Below are 22507 nucleotides of genomic sequence, written 5' to 3'. Positions count from 1 at the left end.
GTTCATGAAAACAGCTATGATGAAGGATGCATTGTAAAAAAGACATGTGAGATATTTCCAATAGGAAGTTGGGGCAGATGAGATCTTCCAGAGGTCAGACAGAAGCGAAGGCCGCTTCTTGATTGATCTCTTTATGTTGCCATCATCCTCCAAATTGTGAATCATCCCGAAGGTCCTTGTCACCCTGTTTACTGTACTCACGGTGTTAAAGTCCTGTCATCTTTTGATGTATTGTGAAAACTATTCCCAGTCGTCTTTTATCTATGATTATCACATTTTTAGCCTAAATTTTAGTGGCAGTAGTTAATTTAAAATTTGCCTCTGAGTTGTTGGTGGAACTGTTGACAAGGAGTAAGCCTACCATCATTTCCCATCATCCCTTTATAAAGCCTAACCCCGGGCTCTCACAGCTAGCATTACAGTCAATGGCTCATATTAACAGGTGGTCGGCTGTAGCCACAGGCTCTGCTCCCGACCTCGCTAAACTCCAAACTCACACACGTTCATGCTAATCCCCCACTTTGTTTGCTGCGGTTCAGCTGCGTCATGCGGCGAAAATTTGACCAAAAAGGGATTCGCAGCGATGCAGAGTCCTGACGTGAACGCATGCAGTGGGATTTCCTCTCGCACTTTTAAAGTTACGTAAAGACTGCGGCGCTCGCATCGGAGCTGTAACGCTAGCGGTTTGAGCCCGGGGTAAGAGCAGAGCAGGGCTAGGAGCTTGTAGATTTTGTATCAAAACTACAAGCTTTTTCTAACAGCATTTTTTATCTGTTCCTGATTCACAAGTATTTCAATAAATAATTTTTTTAAAAATGCAGTTTTAATCTTAATTTTCTTTATATATGTCATCATGGGAAAAAAGGCTGCAAAATCACAAAAAACCCAGTTTTCATTGTAGTGGGTCTTTACCTTTCGCTTCTTTATGGAAAGAAACGTTTTTTGGGTTTTTTTTTTTTTTTGCTTGTTTGCTGCATTAATAAACATGTATGAATGTTAAATAAAATCTCTAATGTTTTCTGGGAAGTGATTTGCAGTATAGGAACAGCTTTTATAATAGCACCTGTCTGTAACCGTGGAAACTGATACCTTCACTCCAGCAGCCTGAGTGTCTCCAGGAGTCACATGGTGGATGTCAGATGTCTCCGATGTCAGAAAAGCATCAGAGCTCTAAATCAAATTACAGCAAATTGAGTTTGTGTGAGTTATAGTTATGGCAGCCAAGTGGAGTTTAGTGAACACTTGCTCATGAAGAGCAAAGTGTAGATCTGCACCCTGACATCGTATATGCCGACCTGGAGTATAGATCCTGATAGAAAGTCAGCCCTGGCTGCATATAAAAACTAGAATATTATTCTGAAATATTATAAATTTCTTTAAAATACATACAAGTCTTAACATTACAAAAACAATGTTTTTTTTTATTTGCTTTTTCAGTATTTTAGAATTCTGGATGAAATTCAGTGTGAAAAGAAAATAAATATCAGTATCTTTAACAACTCAGATCACATAAATCTAACAGCAAATAACCCATGACCTTTTGGACAAGTGATACAAGCAGCACAATAATATCTTATTTAAAAATGGTGCCTAAAACATGCATGAAATTGTTCTTCTTGTTTAGAGGTGACAAGTTCTCTGGAACGTGTTCGATTGTTGCTCAGTCCAAATTGGAGAACTGATAGTGTCTGTTTCTGGAGCAATTTTATAACTCAGTGACTTCATTTCTATTTTTGTTTGTATTTTTCTCCGTCTGGCTGACAGATGTGCAAAGTCAAGCCAGATAAAGACCGTTTCCAGCAGCAACATCTTCTTCAAAGGCAGCAGGTTCAGATACAGGTGAGACAAAGGATGCTGTTAACATGAAACGTTCAATTTACAATATGCAATTATCCTACTTTTTTTTAAAAATGCAGTGAAATACGGTAAAAACATTTACTAAAATGTTTAACTAAATTTGAATACGTATCTGAGAACCACTTCATATGTTGGCAAAATTGCAATTTCTATTAAAGCAGACAATTCTTTGATTCTGTATGCCTTGGTGAGTTCCTGTTAGTATTAGTAGTATTAAGGGGTTAAATGTTTTTGCTGCTTTTTTAATTATTCATTCTAATTCACTATTTCACCATTAGCAACATGACTAAAGGAAAAGACTTCACCCTGAAACACTCAAATCGCTTTTTGCTCACAAATCAGACTAATGGAGGTTTTGACAGGAAACTGTTAGCTAATGGAGTGTTGATAAGCAGATCCAACAAATGTGCTTTATTACCTTTCTTTACATAAGGATAAAATATTTATTTAGATATTAAGAATTGTAGAATTTGAACATATTACATGTACTTTTTGACAAATGCACATCTTTGTCTGTTAGTGGAAGGGTGGCTAAGGAGGTGATTGAAGCCAGCTCTAAAATTCAGAGGGAGGCTCCAGAGGTGCGCAGGTAAGAATACTAATGCAGTTATTCTGCCGCTGCTGTGCATAGATTATTCACATCAGTAGAATATTCAGATTTTTAGAAGTCCAAATATACCAAAGGATTTAATGATGAATGTTTTTTTCAGAGCCCAGTTTGGTCAAAGTCGAAGTTTCAACTCTTTGAGCCACAAAAATCTCATCATGAACATGGAGCCTCTGGTACCTGCACTGCCCTCCACCAATGAGTATGAGGAGACGGCAGCAGACAGTGGTAGGATGATTCTGCTTTTGATGCACACAGCAGGTTCAGTTTCATGCCATCCTGACGTGACAGTCACAGGGGTGTTCCCCTGTGTAGGAGGAAGCTCATCTGCCACGCCCATAGAGAGAGGGAGTTAATTGAGCATCTAATACTCTGATCTCTTCGTCAACCTCGTCTCCCTGGAGACACCAATTGCAGCACGCTAAAACACTCCTCCCATGATCCTGCCTGAGAAGGCTACCGTGTCTTTGAGCATCTGCAAGCTTTCACAGTTTCAGAGGCACTCCGACATTAGAGAAACACTCACAAATGTGTCTAAGTAGTATGGAGGGAAACTCTAACAAGGGTTAGCAAGTGAAGCACAAAATGTGTCCACATCCTCATTTTGGTTGGTTATTTTTTTATGAATGCTAGTGTTCTTTTTTTTTCTTTTTAATGATTCCGTGGCAGCAAATCACATAATTAATTAAAGTTTTTAAAAAAAATGATAAATGGGGAAAATAGATAGACTGATGAATGAAAAGAAATGGAAGAACTCAACACTAAAATAACTGTTTACTATTATTTTTAATATGAAAATCTTAAGCTACGTTGCCCATGGCAATGTAGTTTTAAGCGACTACTTTAAAAAAAAAAGTCTACGTAAATATGAGTAAATGCGCATTTTAGGCTTCTGCATTCAAAAACTCTTGCGTTCACATATCGCTGCGTAAGTTTCTTCAACCTTTTTGGGTTTTACCTACAAAACTCCCAATCAATCAATCACTTTATTTGTTTGGCACTTTTCATCAACTTTGCTGTTGAACTCAAGGTGCTGAATATAAAGACATACAGACATTAGTTAAAACATAAAAAGTCATAAGACACATTCAACAAAAGAAACAGCAATAAAACAGACTTAGAAATATGAAATAATGGGCTTTAAAGCTGATCCAGGTTAAACTTTGACCAATCAGAGACTTGAATTTTCTGAAGTGCAGATTGTTTGGAAATTGATCATGGAAGAGAGAATTATTGCCCAGCTGGAATTTTATGACGCTGTGTCTTTCATATATCCGTATTGAGCTGTTAAAGAAAAAGCTGGAACAGGATTTACGAGATTTGCACCACTTTGACATTTTGCACCAAGCCTCTTCCAACTGTAGGTGGCGGACATGTGCTAGTAAACAAGGGGGAAAAAAGGAAAAAGAAGAAGAAGAAGAAGAAGCCCTTTCCTGGTTGTCCAGTGTGAACCCCATGGGTTTAACGTGCGTTCCAGAATGCGCGTTTAGCGAGTTCTGGAACAAACGTCACATGGTGTGAACATAGCATTATAGGTTTATTTGATTTTTTAAGTTAAACATTTTTTAAGTATTTCTTGTTTTTCCTCTACTACTTATTTTAAGAAGGGATATTCATTTCTAATTTTATGAATGTGTGCCAACACACCGTCTTCATGTTTGACTCCACCTTCTCCACCCTGACAGTTGTGTGTGATGCCCCATCCCAGATGACACCAGGGTGTAATTTAATCTGAAAATTACCCGGTGGACCACATAGCTGTAGTTGGGGGTTTTTAATTGTCTTACTAAATATAGAGACATGACCCGCCTTATCTCTATGCACAGAAACACCTCTGGGGGAGTGAACATTTGTGAACTAACTCCAAGGATTTTTGGCTTGGCCTGCGTGATTCTGAAGACTGCAATTATTTGCTCTAAAGCTAATTTTTTTTTTTTGATTAATTTATTTATTTTTGCATAGTCATATTACCTGCTGCCTGCATGTCTCTGTTTCTTTATGAGACAGTTTTTTTTTCTGTTACTAACAACAATATTGTTTTTTGGAAGATATAGAGAAGTTTACCATCTTTTTGAGAACAACCCGTTCAACAACCTGGTCCTTCACAGCCAAAAAAGCACTTCTTGATAAATTCCAGGAGTCCTAATGTTGCTCCTAAGCCGTACAGTGCACCAAGACACTATAAACTTTGCTGTGTAATTGCTGAGACAGCCAAACCTGCTGCCTGCTGCTATATTGCCATCATGTTGCTTTGGTTTGTCACTGTTCCTGAAATCAGGATATTTGTAAGTTATAAGTTCAAAACTAATATTTTTCATAGTAAGACTGTTGCAAAGTCATCCCCAGAAACATGGCAAACTAATATTTTGACCTTTAAATTGTTTTTTATTGTGAAAACATAAAATTATAGATACATAAATACATCCTACCTATGTGACTGGTGCTTTCTCTAATTTAATTTCCCAGTATTTATTCTTGTTTGCTTTTAACTCAGTTTGCAAAGTAATGTTATTATTTTACACAATTTTGTTTTTCTAATTATTGTATATTTATTGTATTTTTATTTAACGCTTAATCTGCTTCAGATTTGTCAACATTGTTATTTTCAAAGTGCTGTAAAAATCAAGTATATTTGTTTTAAAGACACCAAGCTCAAAAAATACAAAATTATAATAGTAGCACTTTTGTTTTTCTCAGAAATCTTTAAGAAATTATTCTTAAAGATTGAAGAATACCAAAATAAATCAGAATATTTCCCCCAAATCCTATAGATTGGTTCATATCTTCCTAGCAGGATTAAAAATATCTTCCTTTTAGCCTTATGACCTAATGTGATAAAGCCAAGAACTAAAGTGATGAAGTCGGCTCTTTTCCTTGAGACACAACCTTCGCACAGCAGATTTATGCACCCCATAAAAAGTACTCACAACACTGGATTTTTCTAGTTTGCCCATGACATTTTTGCTTGTTCTCATCATTCTCTGTCACTTTTTCCCTGTATGGCAGTATTCCTAACGCTAGCAGTGTTGAGCTGTTATCTGATTGAAGCATAAATCAGGCTGAGGGTTTGGTGGTGAAGTGAGAAAGTTAAATCAAAGGAGGGAAAAAGGAAATAGGATGAGAGACAAGGAGAGAAAAACCATAAAGGATGAAATTTAGAGGCTGATTAAGGAATGTATTGTGAAAATGGAAAATTCTAAAACATTAGAAATTGGATATAACTTGAAAGAGGATTATTTCACTGATTTAAAGGATAAAAAATAGGGAATTGAGTGTTAAACACTTCTTTGTGAACTAAATCTTATTCATATACTAGTAGGAGGCCACAAAAAAGCCTTAAAGTCCCACTACAATCATCTTTTGATCTATTTTAAAAGCATCCCCAGTGGTCTTTTAATTATGATCATGCTGATTTTAGCCATAATTAAAATTCTGTGTCCAGCTGTACAGTTTTGATCCTGATGCCAACTCAGACAAGGAAAACAAAGACCTTCATGGATCTATTTGTCTGCAAGTGGATGAATCAGAATAGAGAGGGACAGGGATCATGTCGCTTGCCATAGTAGCTTTTACATATCTGCTACAGACTTTTTTGAACTGCATTTTTGCATCTGCTCATTATTTACAATGATTTCAATAAAGAAATACTTAGAAAATGTTACTTCAGTTCTTAATTTATGTCCTCCATCATGAGAAAAATGTCACAAGAAAATTCTAAAAACACCAGAAACACAATTTTCCTCTTATTGGATCTTTGAGTAAAAATCAGAAAGCCTCACATTAAAGAAAACAATAACATATTTGAAGCCTGAAAGGAAAATTTACATCTAAAATGCAAATTTCAATTACATTTCAATTTAATGCATCAATCAAAATTTAAAGCAATGGTGATTGATAGATGCTCAAAGCATCAATTATTCCGCTACAATTACGTTTTTAATCTGAATATTTAGCACTAATTTTTAGCATATTTTAAACTTTATATAAAATCCACTAATTAGTGTTAATTTTTTGTTTTTAAATGTTGGTATCATTTTTTGTGAGCATAAATGTATCATAATTTTGCAGCTTGTTTGTGTGAAAGTCATTACTGAATGAAGCCTCAGGCTTTTATTTACTTATGGTCAACACTGGCAACAGCAGCAAAGGGTTTTTGAAGTTAAATTATCTTGGAAATATAATTTAAAATGTAAATTTAAACACAAAATATTTAACATACTGTAACTTAATTGTTGACACGATCAATGTAATTCCATTTGATTGTGAAGGAGAAAAGCAGCTCGTACGAGCCGCTTTTCTCCTTCACAATCTACTGGAATTACATTGATCGTGTTTACGCTTGAAAAGTTACACCTCTTCTTTAATCATGTTCTTTGCCTCACATTTACCTGGATCTTGTGTCTTGTCAGCATTACCTTGCTGTTGCACCTCCCCTCCCTTAAAACACTTAATAGACCTGCTCCCTGTCTCCATTGCTTTTAGTGGCAGAATTTACAGCCGCCTCCTCGCCTTAATCTGCTCCTCATTTTTGCTCCTGCTCTCCTCACCTGTCTTTCATCTCCACTTAACCAAGACAAATCACGTCTTTCTTGGCTCAAAGTCAGTGGCCAATCTTTGCTGTACTTTAATTCCTTGTTAGTCTGTCAGGTCAGCAGTGTGCTGTCTAAAAACTGTCATATTTAAAGTTAAAATAACCTTTTTATTGCTCTATAAAGTTCCTGCTACTTTGTCCTAAACACTGTTTATCATTGTGTAAAAAAATATAAGTCAAACAAAAGCAAAAAATTTCATTTTACCTGCAAATGTCAATTTAAATCATCTGAAAGAAAGGATTTTTTGCTCAAATCAGTTGAGTATAAAAGTCAGTTCCCAGGTGGAATTTTCATTTTTTATTCTGACATGTTTATCAAGAAATAAAAGCAAAAAAAGACAAACAGGAAAAAAAAAAAAAAGAACAACAGATCCAAACCTCAGAAAATGGACAAACAGAATAAACTGCCATCAGAAACCTGCACATTCTCACTCCCATATAAACTCGTCATATATGGACGTATGGTTTAATACGTTTAATACGGTTTAACATTTAATAAATAACCAAAACATCACAAAACCCATAGAGAACCAAAATTGATGACTGGACAGAGCAGATGACCTGACACTGAGGAACTAAAACCCAGACTCTAAAATACACTGAGGTTGATAAACTAAATGAAGACAGCTGTGGATGATTTAACCTGAACATGGTGAGACTCACAGGGAAACCTGACAAGAACATGGCAAAACCTAAGCCTAGAATTATGACACGGGGGGTCTAAACCTTACGTCCATATATGACGATGCATTGATAAAAAAACAAAAACAAGTTGAAAATCGATAGTGATAATCTTAAATACAGTGTGATAATATAAATAATAATAGGAAGTAAAACTACTATCACTGCAAAACAAAAACTTTTACAAGGGCACTATTAAAACAGAAGTGGCTTCTTTTGACAGACATCAAAATAAAACGTTAAAATCAAACGCTGACTTAAGAAAGCGTTGGAAGGACTTTGGGATAAGGTGTCCTCTGGACCATCTATATTCAGAGCTTTAATCTCAGCTCTTTAAAGAGGAAACAGGAAGCTGACCCAAGGTCATTGTTGACATTAAGTGTGTACGGTGTGTTCCCTTCCTAAAATCCAAACACATGTTGTATATTTTGGTTAGCATCATGGATGATTAGTTTGGATTAGACTTGTTGTTCATGCAGTTTTTTTTTCTAAGCTTTGTTTACTCTGACCAACACATTTGATGGACATTCAACTATCACTTTAACAGTTTTGACGTTCAGTCAAACAGAAACAGATTTTTCTCTGAGGGAAAGGAACAGCTAAAGAACTTGCTGAAAGAAGAAAATATCCCTCCTGTATCATGGTTTGGGCCTGTCCCTCTGTAATCAGAGTTAGATTAGCTGCCACTCTGAAGCTGGGAGCACCTGGTTATATATAGAAACTGAAGCTTTGGGCTGATCCTCCTCTAATGCCCCCTCCATTCTGTGTTAATATCGCTGACATTCACAGGAGGGCCCACCATGTCTACGTATGAGACCCGGCATGTCTTGTCTCTGACCATTTGAGTCCAATCAGGCGGGCCGTTGGGGTTTGTCTGCAGACAGCTGACCTAAAGTTGTTCGTCCTAGTGAGTGATGGAGCTTCTTGAGCACAGACAAAGCAGCGATATTGGAAGCAGCATCCTGCAAAATGACTTTGAAATGGGAGCAAGTAAGCATCCCCATACAGGGGACATCAGCAGCTGTAGAGGCCAGGCTAGCGCAGGAGGGATTTGTCAGGACAGAACAGCTGAGAGCGCACACGGAGAGGGGATGGAGGATGGAGAGAGCGGTCCCGTTGAGGTATTCCAACCGGGGGACGCTGCAGATGAGCCAGACTCCTCAATAGTCGTAGCTGAAGCCTTGAGGTGCCAGGTTAAAATCACAACGCGCCGGAGCCTCCACCTGCGTATAGCCAATCACACGACTCGGGATGTGTATGTGCGACTGGTGGGGCATGGGGAACGGATTGCTGGAATCAGTACTGGACATGGGAGATACACCCTAAAACAGGGTAAGAAAAGGATTCAATGAAATCATCAAGTTTGAGCAATGTTATAAAATTTAACAAATTAAAGGAGAGATGTGATGCATAGAGACGTGATCATGTCAGCTTTGTGGTGAGGTTGCCAAACTTTAGCAAGTTAAATACCTCAGTATTGTATTTTTAAAAAGTGTTTCTTGTAATTATTGATGAACATAAATGACATAATGTTCTGTGTCTGAAATCTACTATCTATTAAATCAGAAAGAAAATGTATTAAACTTAAATCCAGCACAGTAAGAAGAGTAAAAGGAAGTTTTTGAAGGTCTATTCTGAAACATATGCAACAAACAAAACCTAATAAATGTCATTTAGTGTGAAATAATGTTTACATTTGAAACTGTGGCACTGATGAAATAAACAGAATCTAAAATATCCAGTCTGTTTCACTTAATGTAACATTTAGCTGAAATCTAAAAAATATTTTTAATTCAATTCAAAAGCACATACTATGACTCTGACATAAAAATATACACTGTAAAAAATGAAACGTTGGATCAATAAATAGAAGTTCTGAAATTTGTTACATTTAAAAATGTTTTGACAAGTTAAAAATTTGAGTTGAGTAAACCATCAACTTAATTTGATGAAAACAAATAATTGTCACAAATTACAGAACTTTTGTTAATTGATCCAACATTTCACTTTTTACAGTGTATGATTGATACAGTATCACAGGAGTTCAGTCCAGTTATTGTCTAAACAGAGTTGACACACAACCTATGTGTCTAAGTTTGTTTGTGTATGTACTTTATAAAACTATAAGCTTGACAGGGACACAGGACTAGTTTCATGCAAATAAATAAAGTATCTACACTAAAAAAAGTGAAGTGTTGGATCAATTAACAAAAGTTCTAAAAATGTGTCCCATTTAAAATTGAGTTGATGGTTTATTTATCTCAAAAAATGTAATTTGCTAAAAACTAATATTTTTTTTAAAATGTACTAAATTACATAACTTTTGTCAATTGATCAAACGCTTCTCTTTTTACAGTGCGGCTCCTTTAAGAGTTACAGGATAAGATTTAACCGAGGGATCGAAATGAACAGTTGGTGATTAGGATTATGGGTAGGGTTTATTTTGTAAAATGAGTTTGTGTGAACACAAACAGAATTAAAAACACACATTTTCAAAGAATTATATGATAGTTACAGTAACTAGACTTTTTTTTTATTATTTTGGTAAAAGTTAGATTTTTCTTCAGCTTCTCACTGAAAACATACTGCACTTCTATAAACTCTCATGTTCTTTTCTAAATGTTTTTAACCCAATTTTCTTGTGCTAAAAAAACGAAAAAGTTCCTGAATGATGTGTGGTTAATATTTATAGTCCATTGATGTCATTATTCTATCTCCTTTTTCCATTTGTGAGTTTGTGTATAGTTTTTATCATGATTCACAAATTCCAAGTTTTAAGGAGGTTTTCTCCCCATGTTTTGTGTTTTCAAGTTTTCTCTCCTTTCTTTTCTTTATCTTTATTTCATTTTTTTGAATTGAATTAGTTGGCAAGGTAGATAATAGGCCTGCATGTTTTCTTAAAGATAAATAAGAGAATACCTCATTTGTAACTAATAAGATAAAGTCACCTTCATTTCTACCGACAATAACAACTAACAAAAATGTACGACTATTGTCCCTTTTGTTCCAAACAACCACTTAATAATTTTAGAGGTGAAAGAACAAAGTCTTCACCAGAGGTTTTGACCAGCTGAGGTCATGAAGCTCTGGGCGTTTGACGTCCACTTCCTACTCACGATAATCCACCGCGGGAAGACAGCTGGCCTTATTTTTAACAGTCCTCAGGCAGACACACATATAATATCACACAGTCAGATTGACTTTGAGGCATCGCTGATGTCTCAGCACTCATCATTAAGTCAACACCTCCGAGTCTTTGAATCCACATGCAGCTGCTCTCTCGTCAGGCTGCGTCACATCAATCAGAAGAATGACGTCTATAGCAGTTTCTGGTTTATTCAAACCGTTATAAACTGTGCCAACACCATAATAAAAGCGTTGATAGCTGCAAGTCTTTTCTGTAGTGGCAGAGAAACATCCAGAAATGTACAGCTGTGAAGCAACAGAATCATTTAGATATTAGCTAGTCGAATCTTCAGGTTAAGTGCAAGGTCAAGGCCTAAATTCTTGTTTTGTTGGTATGTTTTGAATATCCGTGACCCCTGCCTCATTCTTACGTGAAGTGGTTACCCCATCATGTGGTTGAAGAGTTGAACTACAATACTAGTGTTTCAGGGTTCTCACCCAGGCTGTGGTGTCTTTTTGTCCGTAGGTGCCGTCGCTGTGAAGGACTCTGTCCCTCTGTCTCCTCTTGAACCTCCAGCAGAGCCAGCTGCTGTAGAGCATCGAAGTGTCAAAGGAGAAACCTCTGCTCTGAGCAATGACCTGCAGCCTCCCTGTGTTTCAACAGAAACCTCAAACCTCCGACCTCAAGCACTGAAAGATGAAGACGGATTTGAAGAGGAGGATGACGCTGGTGGCGCACTCACCATTTCTGAAACTGCATACAGGTTTATACAAAATTACTGAAGAAAAGCCAAAAAATGTTCATGTTTAATGAACTAAACGTATAGCTTCTTTTAACTTGTTTTCCTTTTTGTTTTAATTTGTTAAAAGTAATTTTTACTAAAGGAGTCAAACATTTAAATTAAAGACGAATAAACGGCTGATGAATTAAATCCTAAATTTTCACCTGTCAAATTTGCTGTGAGTTACGAGAGTATTAAGGCCACCATGAAAGAAACAATATAAATGAATATATGATAATAAAGTTGTAAAACTATTTCACAAGGAAAAAGCCATGCTTTTTCTAAGATAAAATTGGTGGTCTAAGCCTCCATCCACAATATGTGTAAACTAAATCTATCAATGCAGCAATTTATGATGATACCACGATCCTTCAGTTGATCTCAGGAATCCATGTGCCGTCATAGGAAATCCACTACTTGTGGGTCAGGATTTTTTTGAAGAGGTGAATTCCTTTTAAGTCCTTATATTTACAATAAGTCAATTTAACTCAGTAAGAGACCTAACATTTTCTTTATTTGTGAAACTAAAGCTAACATAACCTCATATTCTCACTATTTTTTGTAGTTTCTTAGTAAACAGCCGTTTGCATCCCAAGTTTATGACTTAAATCTCAATTTTTTTAATTTTAATTTATGAAATTATAGAAGTTATACTTTCCTTCTTGTAAAAAATCATTTTTAATCATAATCTTATAAGTTTACTTTCACAAAGAATTGTTTTTTTCATCATATTTTGCAACCTTATTCTGGTAAAATGCTGATTTTTTTTCCCCCATGATTTTATGACTTTATTCTAGTAAAATGTTGACTTTTCTCATAATTTAACAACTTTATTCTGGTAAAATATGTATTTTTTTTCTCTTAATATTACAAGTTTATTTAAGTAAAATTTTGACTTTTTTCTTGTTATTTATAGCTTTATTCTGGTAAACTATTATTTTTTTATCTTATGATTCATCGCTTTATTCTGGTAAGATGTTGAATTCTTTCTCATAATTTTAAAACTTTATTCTACTAAAATGTTGACTTTTTTTCTCATAATTCTAAAACTTTATTCTGGTAAAATTTTGGCTCTTTTTCATAATTTTACAACTTTATTTTGGTAAAATTTTGATTTTTTTTTTCATAATTTACCACTTTATTTTAGTAAAATGTTGATTTTTTTAATCATAATTTTATCACTTTATTTTAGTAAAATGTTGACTTTTTTCTTTTAATTTTGCAACTTTATTTCAACTTTATTTTGTATTTTTTTTTTTTTTGCTTTATTATATTATATTTATATATAAATTTTTTGGGAGGCTCTAATACTCCGTTATAGCGAGTGCATAAAGTGAAAAGACTAGTTTGAATGTCTCCTGTCTCCAGCCCGTGTGCCAGCATGCTCCCCAGCCCGGTGGACGACAGTCAGGGAGGCGTTGACCTGCTCTTCTCTCCGATCCAAAGTCCAGCCAGGCTGTTGAGGGAGCTGCACGCTGACCCTGACATTCAGGCCCAGCTAGAAGCTGAGAGGGCGCGAGACCGCGCCTACGAACGCACCCGCCTGGCTGCAAGAAGTCCGATGAGTGGAGTCCTGACCAACAGTCTCCGCTTGCTGTCCTCCAACGAGAGAGTCAATGCATGCGTGCTGAGCGTGGTCCGCTTCATTTCTGTGGTAGTAGGCGTTCTGCTCATCACTGTGCCCGCCCTGCTGCTGCTCCTGGAGTCGGACATCGACTGGTCATTCCTTCACGAGATCCGACAGACGCCAGAGTTTGAGCAGTTCCACTACGAGTATTACTGCCCGCTCCGGCGCTGGATCCTCTGCAGGATCAGCATGGCCATGGAGAACCTGTGGTCAGACTGAAGAACAGAAGTGGAAAGCAAGTGTCTGTCTTAATGATTTGATTTACTCGATGTGTGTTCAGTCTTAACTATCTTACATCAAAAGAGTTAACCTGTCAGGGGGTGAAATGATTCTACTTTCACTGTTTTGTCATTACTTAGGATGGCTGACAAACTGTAGCATAGTGCTTGTTATAAAAATGTATCCAACGAGGTAATTCTGTGGAACTTATATCAATTTCTGCAGAACACGTTCTCCCATTTGTCAGTGTGGTTAACTGCAGAAACATAATATGATCCTTACCCCAAGAGTCATACTGTTAAGATGGACACTTTTAGCAAAAATTAACTAAAAATTTAAAAAACAAACAGAGGAGCAAAAAAAAAAAAGGATTGTGGGAGGTAATAGGCAAAAAAATCACAAATACACATAAAAAAATTAAACTGTTGTTTTTCATAAAATCCCATTGTGGTCTGCCCACACCTGATGATGACTTGTGGGTACCAATCCCCCCTGAAACATTTCGGATTAGTTGTCGTCCTCAGGATGCTAAATTGTTCTGTCAGGTGTGACGGAGTGAGGGGTCAAAATTACTTATTTGTAGTGTACACAACAAAAGCCACAGTCAGAGATACGTTATTTATATCCAAATGAACAAATATATTAAAAAAAAGGCTGTTAAATAAGTTGTTTTTAAGATTTTTTACCTTTTTATGTGATCTTTCAAGAGTTTTTCAGTCAGAGGATCTACTTTGAGATTATTTTCAAATTAAGAGTTTACAAAAGATGTATTTAAAAAAATAAAAATAAAAGGAGGCTCATTTACTGCAGTTTATCTGGGTGATGGGTGTTGGGAAACAAAGTTTTAAGACTACCGCTGACATTTGTTGAGGTGGTAGTACTTTCATACCGAGGTTAGAGCACAAAACATTGCAGATCAGAGATGATTGAGAGGATGTTGAATACAGGAGAAGGAAAGGAGATGCGAGTACCTGAGTAATGTCGTGTTTGGATTAACTTTTGAATGTCTTTTGCACTACATGTTAGTTTGTACGTAAAGGCTGTTAGGACATCTTTCAGCACTGTAGTTGACAAGAAGTGTTTCCAATATGAATGCAAGGGGAGAAGAAAAAAATTCAAAATAAGGTCACAAGGTTTAAATTAATGAGGGCTTCTGCTGAACAAAATCAATGTTTTACTTATTGGCATTCATAAAAATACCCATATTAATTTTCCTGGTACATAAATAAAGGCTTAATCAAATAAAAAAGGAGCAAGAATAAACACTAAAACCAATGTATGGCGTGGAGTTGATTTCTGTAATCGTTCATGCAAATTAATACTAAAAAATATACTTATTTGTGCTTTTTTTTGGAACATAAAGCCATCAAAACCTTGTCAGTTTGTCCTACAGAGAGGGCTTCTTCAGTGTAGTGTTGTGGTTTTGAATGACAGAAGTTAAAACATGCAAACAATGAGAAAAAAAAACAAAGTTTCATTCAAAATGTTGCTCAGTTTGGATGAACACCTCAGGAAAGGGCATTAGCAATTTCTGTCAAAATCAAAGTATGTCTAACAACCCGCATGTACATCTTAATATATTTAAATCATGTATTTTATCATGCTTTCATCAATATCCATGCATTATATGTGTATGCAGTAAATTGCTTTAATTTTATCAAGTACATGAGTTCTGATCGTTTCCCACATCAGTATATGTTCAAATTACAGCTTTCTCTTCATGTTTCCAAGCATAAGTGCTGGATTTGAAAAAATAAAGATTTGTACAGCATCGTAGTTGTGTACGTGTAGACTGAGCTTTAGTCAAAGTATGCAGTACCATTCCAAGTATTTTATTAATACAATATCTGCCCTGAGTTTCAGTTCCAAAAGGGATAAAAAGGCTGCAGTCGCATGTCATGTTTCATTGCAAAACTGAGATAAGATTAACTTTACTGCAGCAAATGAAATGAATGTGTAGTCTGCCATCCCATAACAGAGGTGGTCATGTCACTCAATCTTCATTTGGAGATATTAATACTCCTTGATGCAAAGCCACAATAAACCAGCAGAGTTCACATTGCTTCATTGCTAGTTATTGTCCTCCTTTGCTGTGCTTCATGTTTCCAGAGAATAAATGTCTGCTCCTTTTCCTCATCTGTCAGTGCAAATAGCATGCCCTCATTTGTAAATATTGTGTTTATACCTGTGGCAAAAAAAAAAAAAAATAGAAAAAGAAGAAGCTGTCCTTTCTTTCTTCCCTCTCTTTGTCTTCTCAATGTTAGGTAATGTAGATACAGGCTTGGCTGTCTCAACCATCTTACAGTTCTGCATGTTTATTGTGTTTTTGAACCAGATGAACAGATTTTTAGAGAAGCCTTACCCAGGAAGACACGTTTTTAAGGGGATTTACAGTTATATTGTTGAATCGGAAATACTGGCAAATGTATTTTGTTTTTGAGCTAGTTAACAAAAAATAAAGGCTTTGGAAAATGTAACTATACCACCACATAAACAGCATTTCAGATTAGAAACATTATGCTATCACTGTGTGTCTGTAAAATGTTAACAGTAACTTCTTGCTTCATTAATAGCAGAGAAACATGTCAGCTAACTGAAACATTGATGGAAATTAGTCTTTATTTTAAAAAAAAATTAAACACTGAACCAAATATCCGTCGTCACACTGACTGAATGCTAAAAGTTTGTGCGTTTAGTTTGTGATAAATGTAAAACCCTTTTGATATATTACATTTTTTTGAGAAAAATAAAAGGTTTAAAAGTTTCTGAGAACACCTTCTGTGTAACAAAGACCATTGCCACATGTGTCACTGTAGCATTACATGACATTGTAGCTCAGTTATGATGTCTTCAGTAGCTGCTTTAAACTAACTTGTTTTTATATTACTAAAAACGTTTGATTTAAAAGAGACAAGTGGAAGACCTGAAAGTATTGTTGCCTCTTTTTAAACTGTGATTACCTAATTGATGTCACATGATTTCAATGCAAATTTACAAGTTCCTGACATGAGTCAAGTATTTATAAACCTTAAATTTAATTATTGCTCTGTGGAGACAAGCTAACTAATGTAACCATTTAAAAGTAATAAGTGCTTTGAACTAATTTATTTAAGATTTTAAATATTTGAACTCAGGTCTACTTTATGCAAAACTGAAAAATACATGTTAAAAGACGAAATGTATATTCTTTCAGTGTTATATGGGCATGCACAGTGGCGAATCCTATTGCACGGTTTCGGTTGTTTTCAGCTGTCAATCAAACCTCTCGTTCAGTGGTGTTTTCTATTGTTTTATTTTACTTTCCTTGTTCATTTGTTTCTGCTAATTTATTTATTTATTTATTTGTTTTTTGGTTTTTTTTAAGAACACTATTGGAGATTTTACTGAAGTGAAATCTTTAAAAAGAAAAAAAAAAAACTCTAGTACTGACCCTCCTCTTCTGGGACAACCAAGCCTTATAAACTTTGTGAAGTGAAAATTTTGAATGTTTCTATGTTCTAAAAGCAAAACAAATGGGTTGTTTTATATGTTAATACTGCCACAATAAAGCTCACTGAATATATATTAGAAAAAAATGTTGTCTTTATTGTGTGGAACATTTTGAAGTAAGTTATTTTAAACAAATCAGCAGACTAAACAACTCAATTAATCCTTCACATTTTCTGTCAGTTTTTGTCTCCATCTGGTGTTGAAAGTAGTTACTGCAGTTTACCTGTAAATCCTGGTGAAAACTTTATACAAATTATGTTCACATATTTTTGCATTCTCTGATCAAATAGCTTGTCTGTGACAAACTTTCTAAAATGGTTTGGAAATTTGTGAGATATTTTTGACCTAAAACAAAACATAAATGCATTCTATCTAGAATTATTTTATAGAAATATTTTAATACTTGTTAAACTTACCTCTATACAGACTTTATTCAGTTCTACATTTGTTGAATCCATGAAGGACCAAAGAATTTACAGACACATTTCTTGCAAAATTGTAGAAGAAAACCACCACAACATTATTAGAAACAGAAGACCGTTTAAGAAAGAGTGAAATAAAATGTTATACGATATCAAAAGTAAAAATCCAGCTCAGATGTTTAGTCGTTTTTTAAGCAAAATCCATAGTGATGCATCGTTAATTTTGACAGCTTAAGGTTTTCCGGTTTTTTAAAAACCTAACAAAAAACAGTAAATTGAAGTAGGACCAAGTAAATCTGGATCAATAGGTGAGAGTAAAATAATCTGAAAGAAAAAGGGTCTGTCTTTTCAGACGCCACACAAATGATCTTCTGGAGCCTGAGAGATCTCAATGTGCTGCAATTCTGTTTACATTTTTAAAGATTTATTTAAAAAATAAAAAGAATGACCTTTTGTGATCATGCTGACAAAAATAGAGTCAAGGCCCGGGGGCCGGATCCGGCCCTCTGGGTAAGTCTATCCAGCCTCCCGATCATTTTATTTTAGTGTTATCAATGGCCAAATGTTATCTTTTTCTTATTTCTAACTTGTATAATTTTAACAAAATATATTTTTATTGAGAATAAAATATAGGGTAACACACGTTATAATAAGATTCCTTAACAAGTTTTATAAAGACATTAACAAACATTATTAATGTGTTTATAGGGTGTTAGTAAGACATTTATTAGCAAAATAAGTCGAATAAGGTTAATTAACATCTAATTTGAGACCATTGCCTCCAAAGGCCATATTTATAAACTGCTTATAAGTTTAACACATGAATGAACTTTCTTTATCAACATTATATTGAGTTTTTTTGCAGCACCTCATCTGAAGTGTTACCAAATATTGAAGGCTATATAAGGTTTAAGTGGATTTAGTGTGTTCAATAAATGTTTATCCTGTTCCACCAGCGACTTTAGGTGTGTTTTGGATTTTGGCCCCCCTGTGCAATTGAGTTTGACAAAAAAATGCTCTTAAAGGTATCTATTATAAGAAATTAATGGACGATGCAGAGGACTGAACGCAACGACTCAGATCTCTAAGTCGTATCCTTTACATAGACTTGTGCTAGGTAACAGTGTAAATGTTCATTAACTCTTTAAAAAAAACATAAAACTCTACAACTTTTTATAAAAACAACACGCATTTGTTAAAAAAGAATTTTTATTGAATTCATATGACATAAAACAGAAGAGCCTTTACCAAAGATAACAACGTGCTTATTTTTATTGATAAAAGTTAACTTTCTGCCTCTAAATTGCACACCACAAGGACCTCTACTTTTATGGACAAACTTTAGGTGCACTCAATACTTTTGTAAAGGTTTTTTGTGTATTTTTTCGTGTTTCCTGTTTGTTTCCCTTTGATTTGTTGGGTTTCACAAGTGAAACATTGGAACACAGCAGTAGGACGTCCCGAATTTCTCCAAAGTAGCAGCACATGGTGTGTTCTCATGAAGTCAGCTCTTATAGCACTTCCATGTGCTAATAAACCACTCCCTGGACAAACAACAGTTATCCTAGAATTACACTCGTACTTACACAGGTTAGAAACAACCTGTGAACCAAAGCAACAAACATTAAACTAAAGGTGATTCCTGTTTTTCTCTATGAACAAAGAAAACTCTATCGTAACTTAATTGTGGTTCCAGTGTGTTAAAATTCACATTGCATAGAGATGATGATAAAATAAAAATAATAAGTCAAGATAATACTTTTTGTTTATAACTTTATATAATAACTTCATTCATCTTTCAGAAGTAGGACCACATATCGACCATTTGTTTATTTTTTTTACACATTTTTTACACATTTACCAAGTTTGCCTTTTGCATTCTATGATATGAACTGAATACATTTCTATTAATTCAAGGTCACAAGTTTTTCCAGTCCCAGTTCTCATGACCACATGCTGTCACCGACTGGTCAAATGGGTGATCATGTGATGACTGGGGACGTGGCAGCTGGACTGGATGACCTGTAAAAGCTGAGAAACTCATTTTCTTTTGTAGCACCTATATGGAAAAGAGTAGAAACTCTTTAAAAAATCAATATCACGCTACATTAAAACTTTTGTGGAAAAAAATCTTAAACTAAATTAAAACTTTTCTTTAAATGTACAAGTTTAAATAATTTATCATTTTAAACTTTTAACAACGTTTTACACAAATCAAGGTGTTGCAAAAGCATGTTTGGTGGTTGAGACTGGTTAGCAGGAGACCCAAATCTGAGATGAGAGCCATTAAACAAACTCTTTGCTTGCGTAAGACTGTTACAAAACATACAAGAGTTGCTTCTTTCTTGTGATGAGCGCACAGTCAAATCCATCCAAGACCATGCAATTAAAGCATAACGGAGGAATACAACACTTCACTGTCTGAAAACACTACTTGGAAAATAGGAAACTAATCAGCTGCTTGTGGGATCTAGAAATGGAAAAATGCCAGAGTAAAAAAAAGAATTGAAGGAAATATTTTCCATAGATTTGCTACCATGAGATAGACATATCTAGAAAAATATGCCAAAAATCTATTGAAAAGTACAACATGATTTAATTATTTTATTGTTATGAATATTTAAATGTATATTTTGATTAAATATCTTTATTTCTGTTGTAACTCGTGAACTTTTAAGCCTCCTTTTTATGCATAAAGTGTTACTTTCTGTTAATTTCAGCTTTGAAAAATACATGTTTCCTTATAAGTAGATGGTAAATTAAGGTAATTTTGGAGACGAGGTGCATCAATAAGGTAATAACACATTTGAAAAATCATATTCCTATCTAAACTACATGGAAATGTTACATTTCTCAAACAAAAACCCTCCTTCTGTCCTCTTCTTTGTCCTGTTTAGGGGTCACCACAGAGACACAGACCCTCTTTTTCTATCATTTCAGAACATAAAGTTTACAGAGTTGAAACAATAGAAGTCTAACTGTTATGAAGTGTTAACAAAATTTGACAAATAGTGAACTTTTGTAAAGACTTTTCTTCCACTTGTAGGAAAGTTTATTTTACTGCATGTTCAACCTTTTCTGGAAAAATCTCTTTCTTTGATGGGAGTCATGGTTTAACAGCATTAGCAACACCGTTTTTAGCAAGCATAAAACTTTTTTTTTATTAAGACTATGAGCATAAAAATTTGGGAAAAAGTAGGGAGGAGGGAGGGTGTGAAAGTCAAATTGTGCATCCTCTTAGATCTGGAGTTCTTTTGGTGAACAGGAGGCAAACTCACATCCATCAGACCACCTAAAGTTTAACTCAGGTGTCGGTTGAGTTTTGAGTTTGTTGGTTCAACAACTTTAAATGCTAAGCCATGGCACTAAAGAGAAACAGTCAGGAGGAACAGAACCGCCTGAGCTTGCTCTTTCACGCCTACGACGTGGACCACTCAGGACGGATTGAGAAGAGCGAGTTCTCCGCCATATGTCGAGATCTTTGTGTCCCCTCCCGAGAGGCAGAGGGCATTTTCAACCGCCTGGACGCTGACAAAGACGGGACGGTGACTTTGGAGGAGCTCCTCGACGGCTTCACGGAGCGGCACAAGAAGAAAAGAGATGATGATGAAGAGGAAGATGAGAACCTCCCATCTTTGGATGAATTTTCAACCAGCAAAGAACAGGTTATAAGCAGGTGAGACATGAGGCACTGCAGACCTAAATACCAAGATGTTATATCTGTGTCAAAGGTACAAGGGAAATTATTCAGTAGTATTTCTTTAGTCAGATCATTGTGAATCGAGAGGAGATGAACGAATGCAGGTTGAAAAAGAACATATTTGTGACATAGAAGCTACAAGCTTCCTGCTCCACTCCATTCTGATGCATCCAGTCTGATATTCCTCACCATTTTTGTTACACCTGTAATGTTAGGTTTCGGTTGTGAGGGCCTGAAGCTAGCAAGAGAGTGTGTAAACAGATGGATAATGGGTAGTGAGGGTGGGCTTACTATATTCCAAAGGTTCTGCTCACAAGAGTGGTATTGCTGGTTCATATAGCCAGTGCTTCAGTGGGTTTTGCTCATGTTCTGCCTTTTACCCTTGGATGGGCCGCATGTCCTGCTAAAAAATGTCCCTCGCCATCACAGAGCATGGATGTAAGCTCAGCTGAGTGTGAAAAAAATGCCCATGGTGAAGGATCACAGCATCCTTTTTAGAGGTCACACAGTATCTTATGATTAGTTTTACAATCACTCATCAATGTCATGTCAAAAATCAAATTTCATCAGCAAAGATATTTGGTCAAAACACTGTGCCATTAAAAGCATCTAGTTAAATATTAGCTTTATTATTATTATTATTATTAGTGCTGATTCTGGAATGTGCACAACAGAAACAAACTGTGAGGCATCTGATCACAATTTAATGAGAAAAAAATGTAAGTTTCATTTTTCAAGAAATGGGGACATCTGGTGGTCAACTCTAGCAACAGCAACCACTGAAGATTAGGGTTTAATTCAGTGTCAAGAATCCTATTAATTTGACGTTATTAATGTATATATTATTAAATATTGCATTTTAAATACATATTTAGAGAAATTTACATATTTGTTGCAATAAGAGACTTTAAGAGCTTTAAAAATGATGCTCTCATAAAGACATATTGCAGTTCCTTCAGTTTTACTGGGAAGAATAAGTTTATAGCTGACTATAATTTAAAAAATATTGGATTAAAAAAAACTAAACTCCTGTTGCTGCCATGTAGGACACAATGCTTGGCTCTTGATACCGAAACTATTACATCAGCTCTGTCATAATTGATGACAAAGCTTAAAGGGATCAATGGAAGAGAGGCCAGTTATGTCCCAGCTGGTTCCAAAAGCTGCTGGTGCAGATATGGAGCTTTAACTTTACTTCCTTCTTCTATGAGCATTCGTTTTCTGTCATCAGTTGTGCATTGAGAAACACAAGAAGGTGTAAACAAGCTGGAAGAAAGAAAACACTTTAGTTCCTTGTTTTACTGGAATGTCAATATTTGAGCATAGATGACAAAGTCTTGCACCTTTGAGGTTTCTTATGACGCTTTTGCAGATGTAGAATAAAGCAGATCAGTGAGATTGTAAAT

General features: G+C 35.4%; 2 protein-coding genes across 6 annotated transcripts in view; both read left to right on the top strand.

The window, feature by feature from the left end:
• frmd3 (FERM domain containing 3) overlaps window positions 1-17057 on the top strand; it is a 50584-nt gene extending 33527 nt beyond the window's left edge. For 4 of the 5 annotated variants that reach the window (XM_024275728.2, XM_024275726.2, XM_024275727.2 and 1 more), the window contains 5 exons: window positions 1765-1839; window positions 2378-2446; window positions 2568-2692; window positions 11389-11626; window positions 13013-17057. In XM_024275728.2, the coding sequence (XP_024131496.1) occupies window positions 1765-1839; window positions 2378-2446; window positions 2568-2692; window positions 11389-11626; window positions 13013-13490 (985 nt within the window). In that variant the 3' untranslated portion in view covers window positions 13491-17057. The remainder of the gene's footprint in view (window positions 1-1764; window positions 1840-2377; window positions 2447-2567; window positions 2693-11388; window positions 11627-13012) is intronic. The other variant, XM_024275729.2, reaches the window with a different exon arrangement.
• Window positions 17058-20612: 3555 nt separating this feature from the next.
• LOC118599122 (ras and EF-hand domain-containing protein-like) lies at window positions 20613-21081 on the top strand. The gene has a single exon (XM_036213462.1). The coding sequence runs from the start codon at window positions 20761-20763 to the stop codon at window positions 21079-21081; it is 321 nt and encodes a 106-aa protein (XP_036069355.1). The 5' UTR covers window positions 20613-20760.
• Window positions 21082-22507: the final 1426 nt, after the last annotated feature.

This window comes from Oryzias melastigma, linkage group LG9 (genome assembly GCF_002922805.2).
Source record: "Oryzias melastigma strain HK-1 linkage group LG9, ASM292280v2, whole genome shotgun sequence".
Classification (NCBI taxonomy): Eukaryota; Metazoa; Chordata; class Actinopteri; order Beloniformes; family Adrianichthyidae; genus Oryzias; species Oryzias melastigma.
Note: the sequence above shows the minus strand (reverse complement) of the source record. Positions and strands in the feature narration are given on the sequence as shown.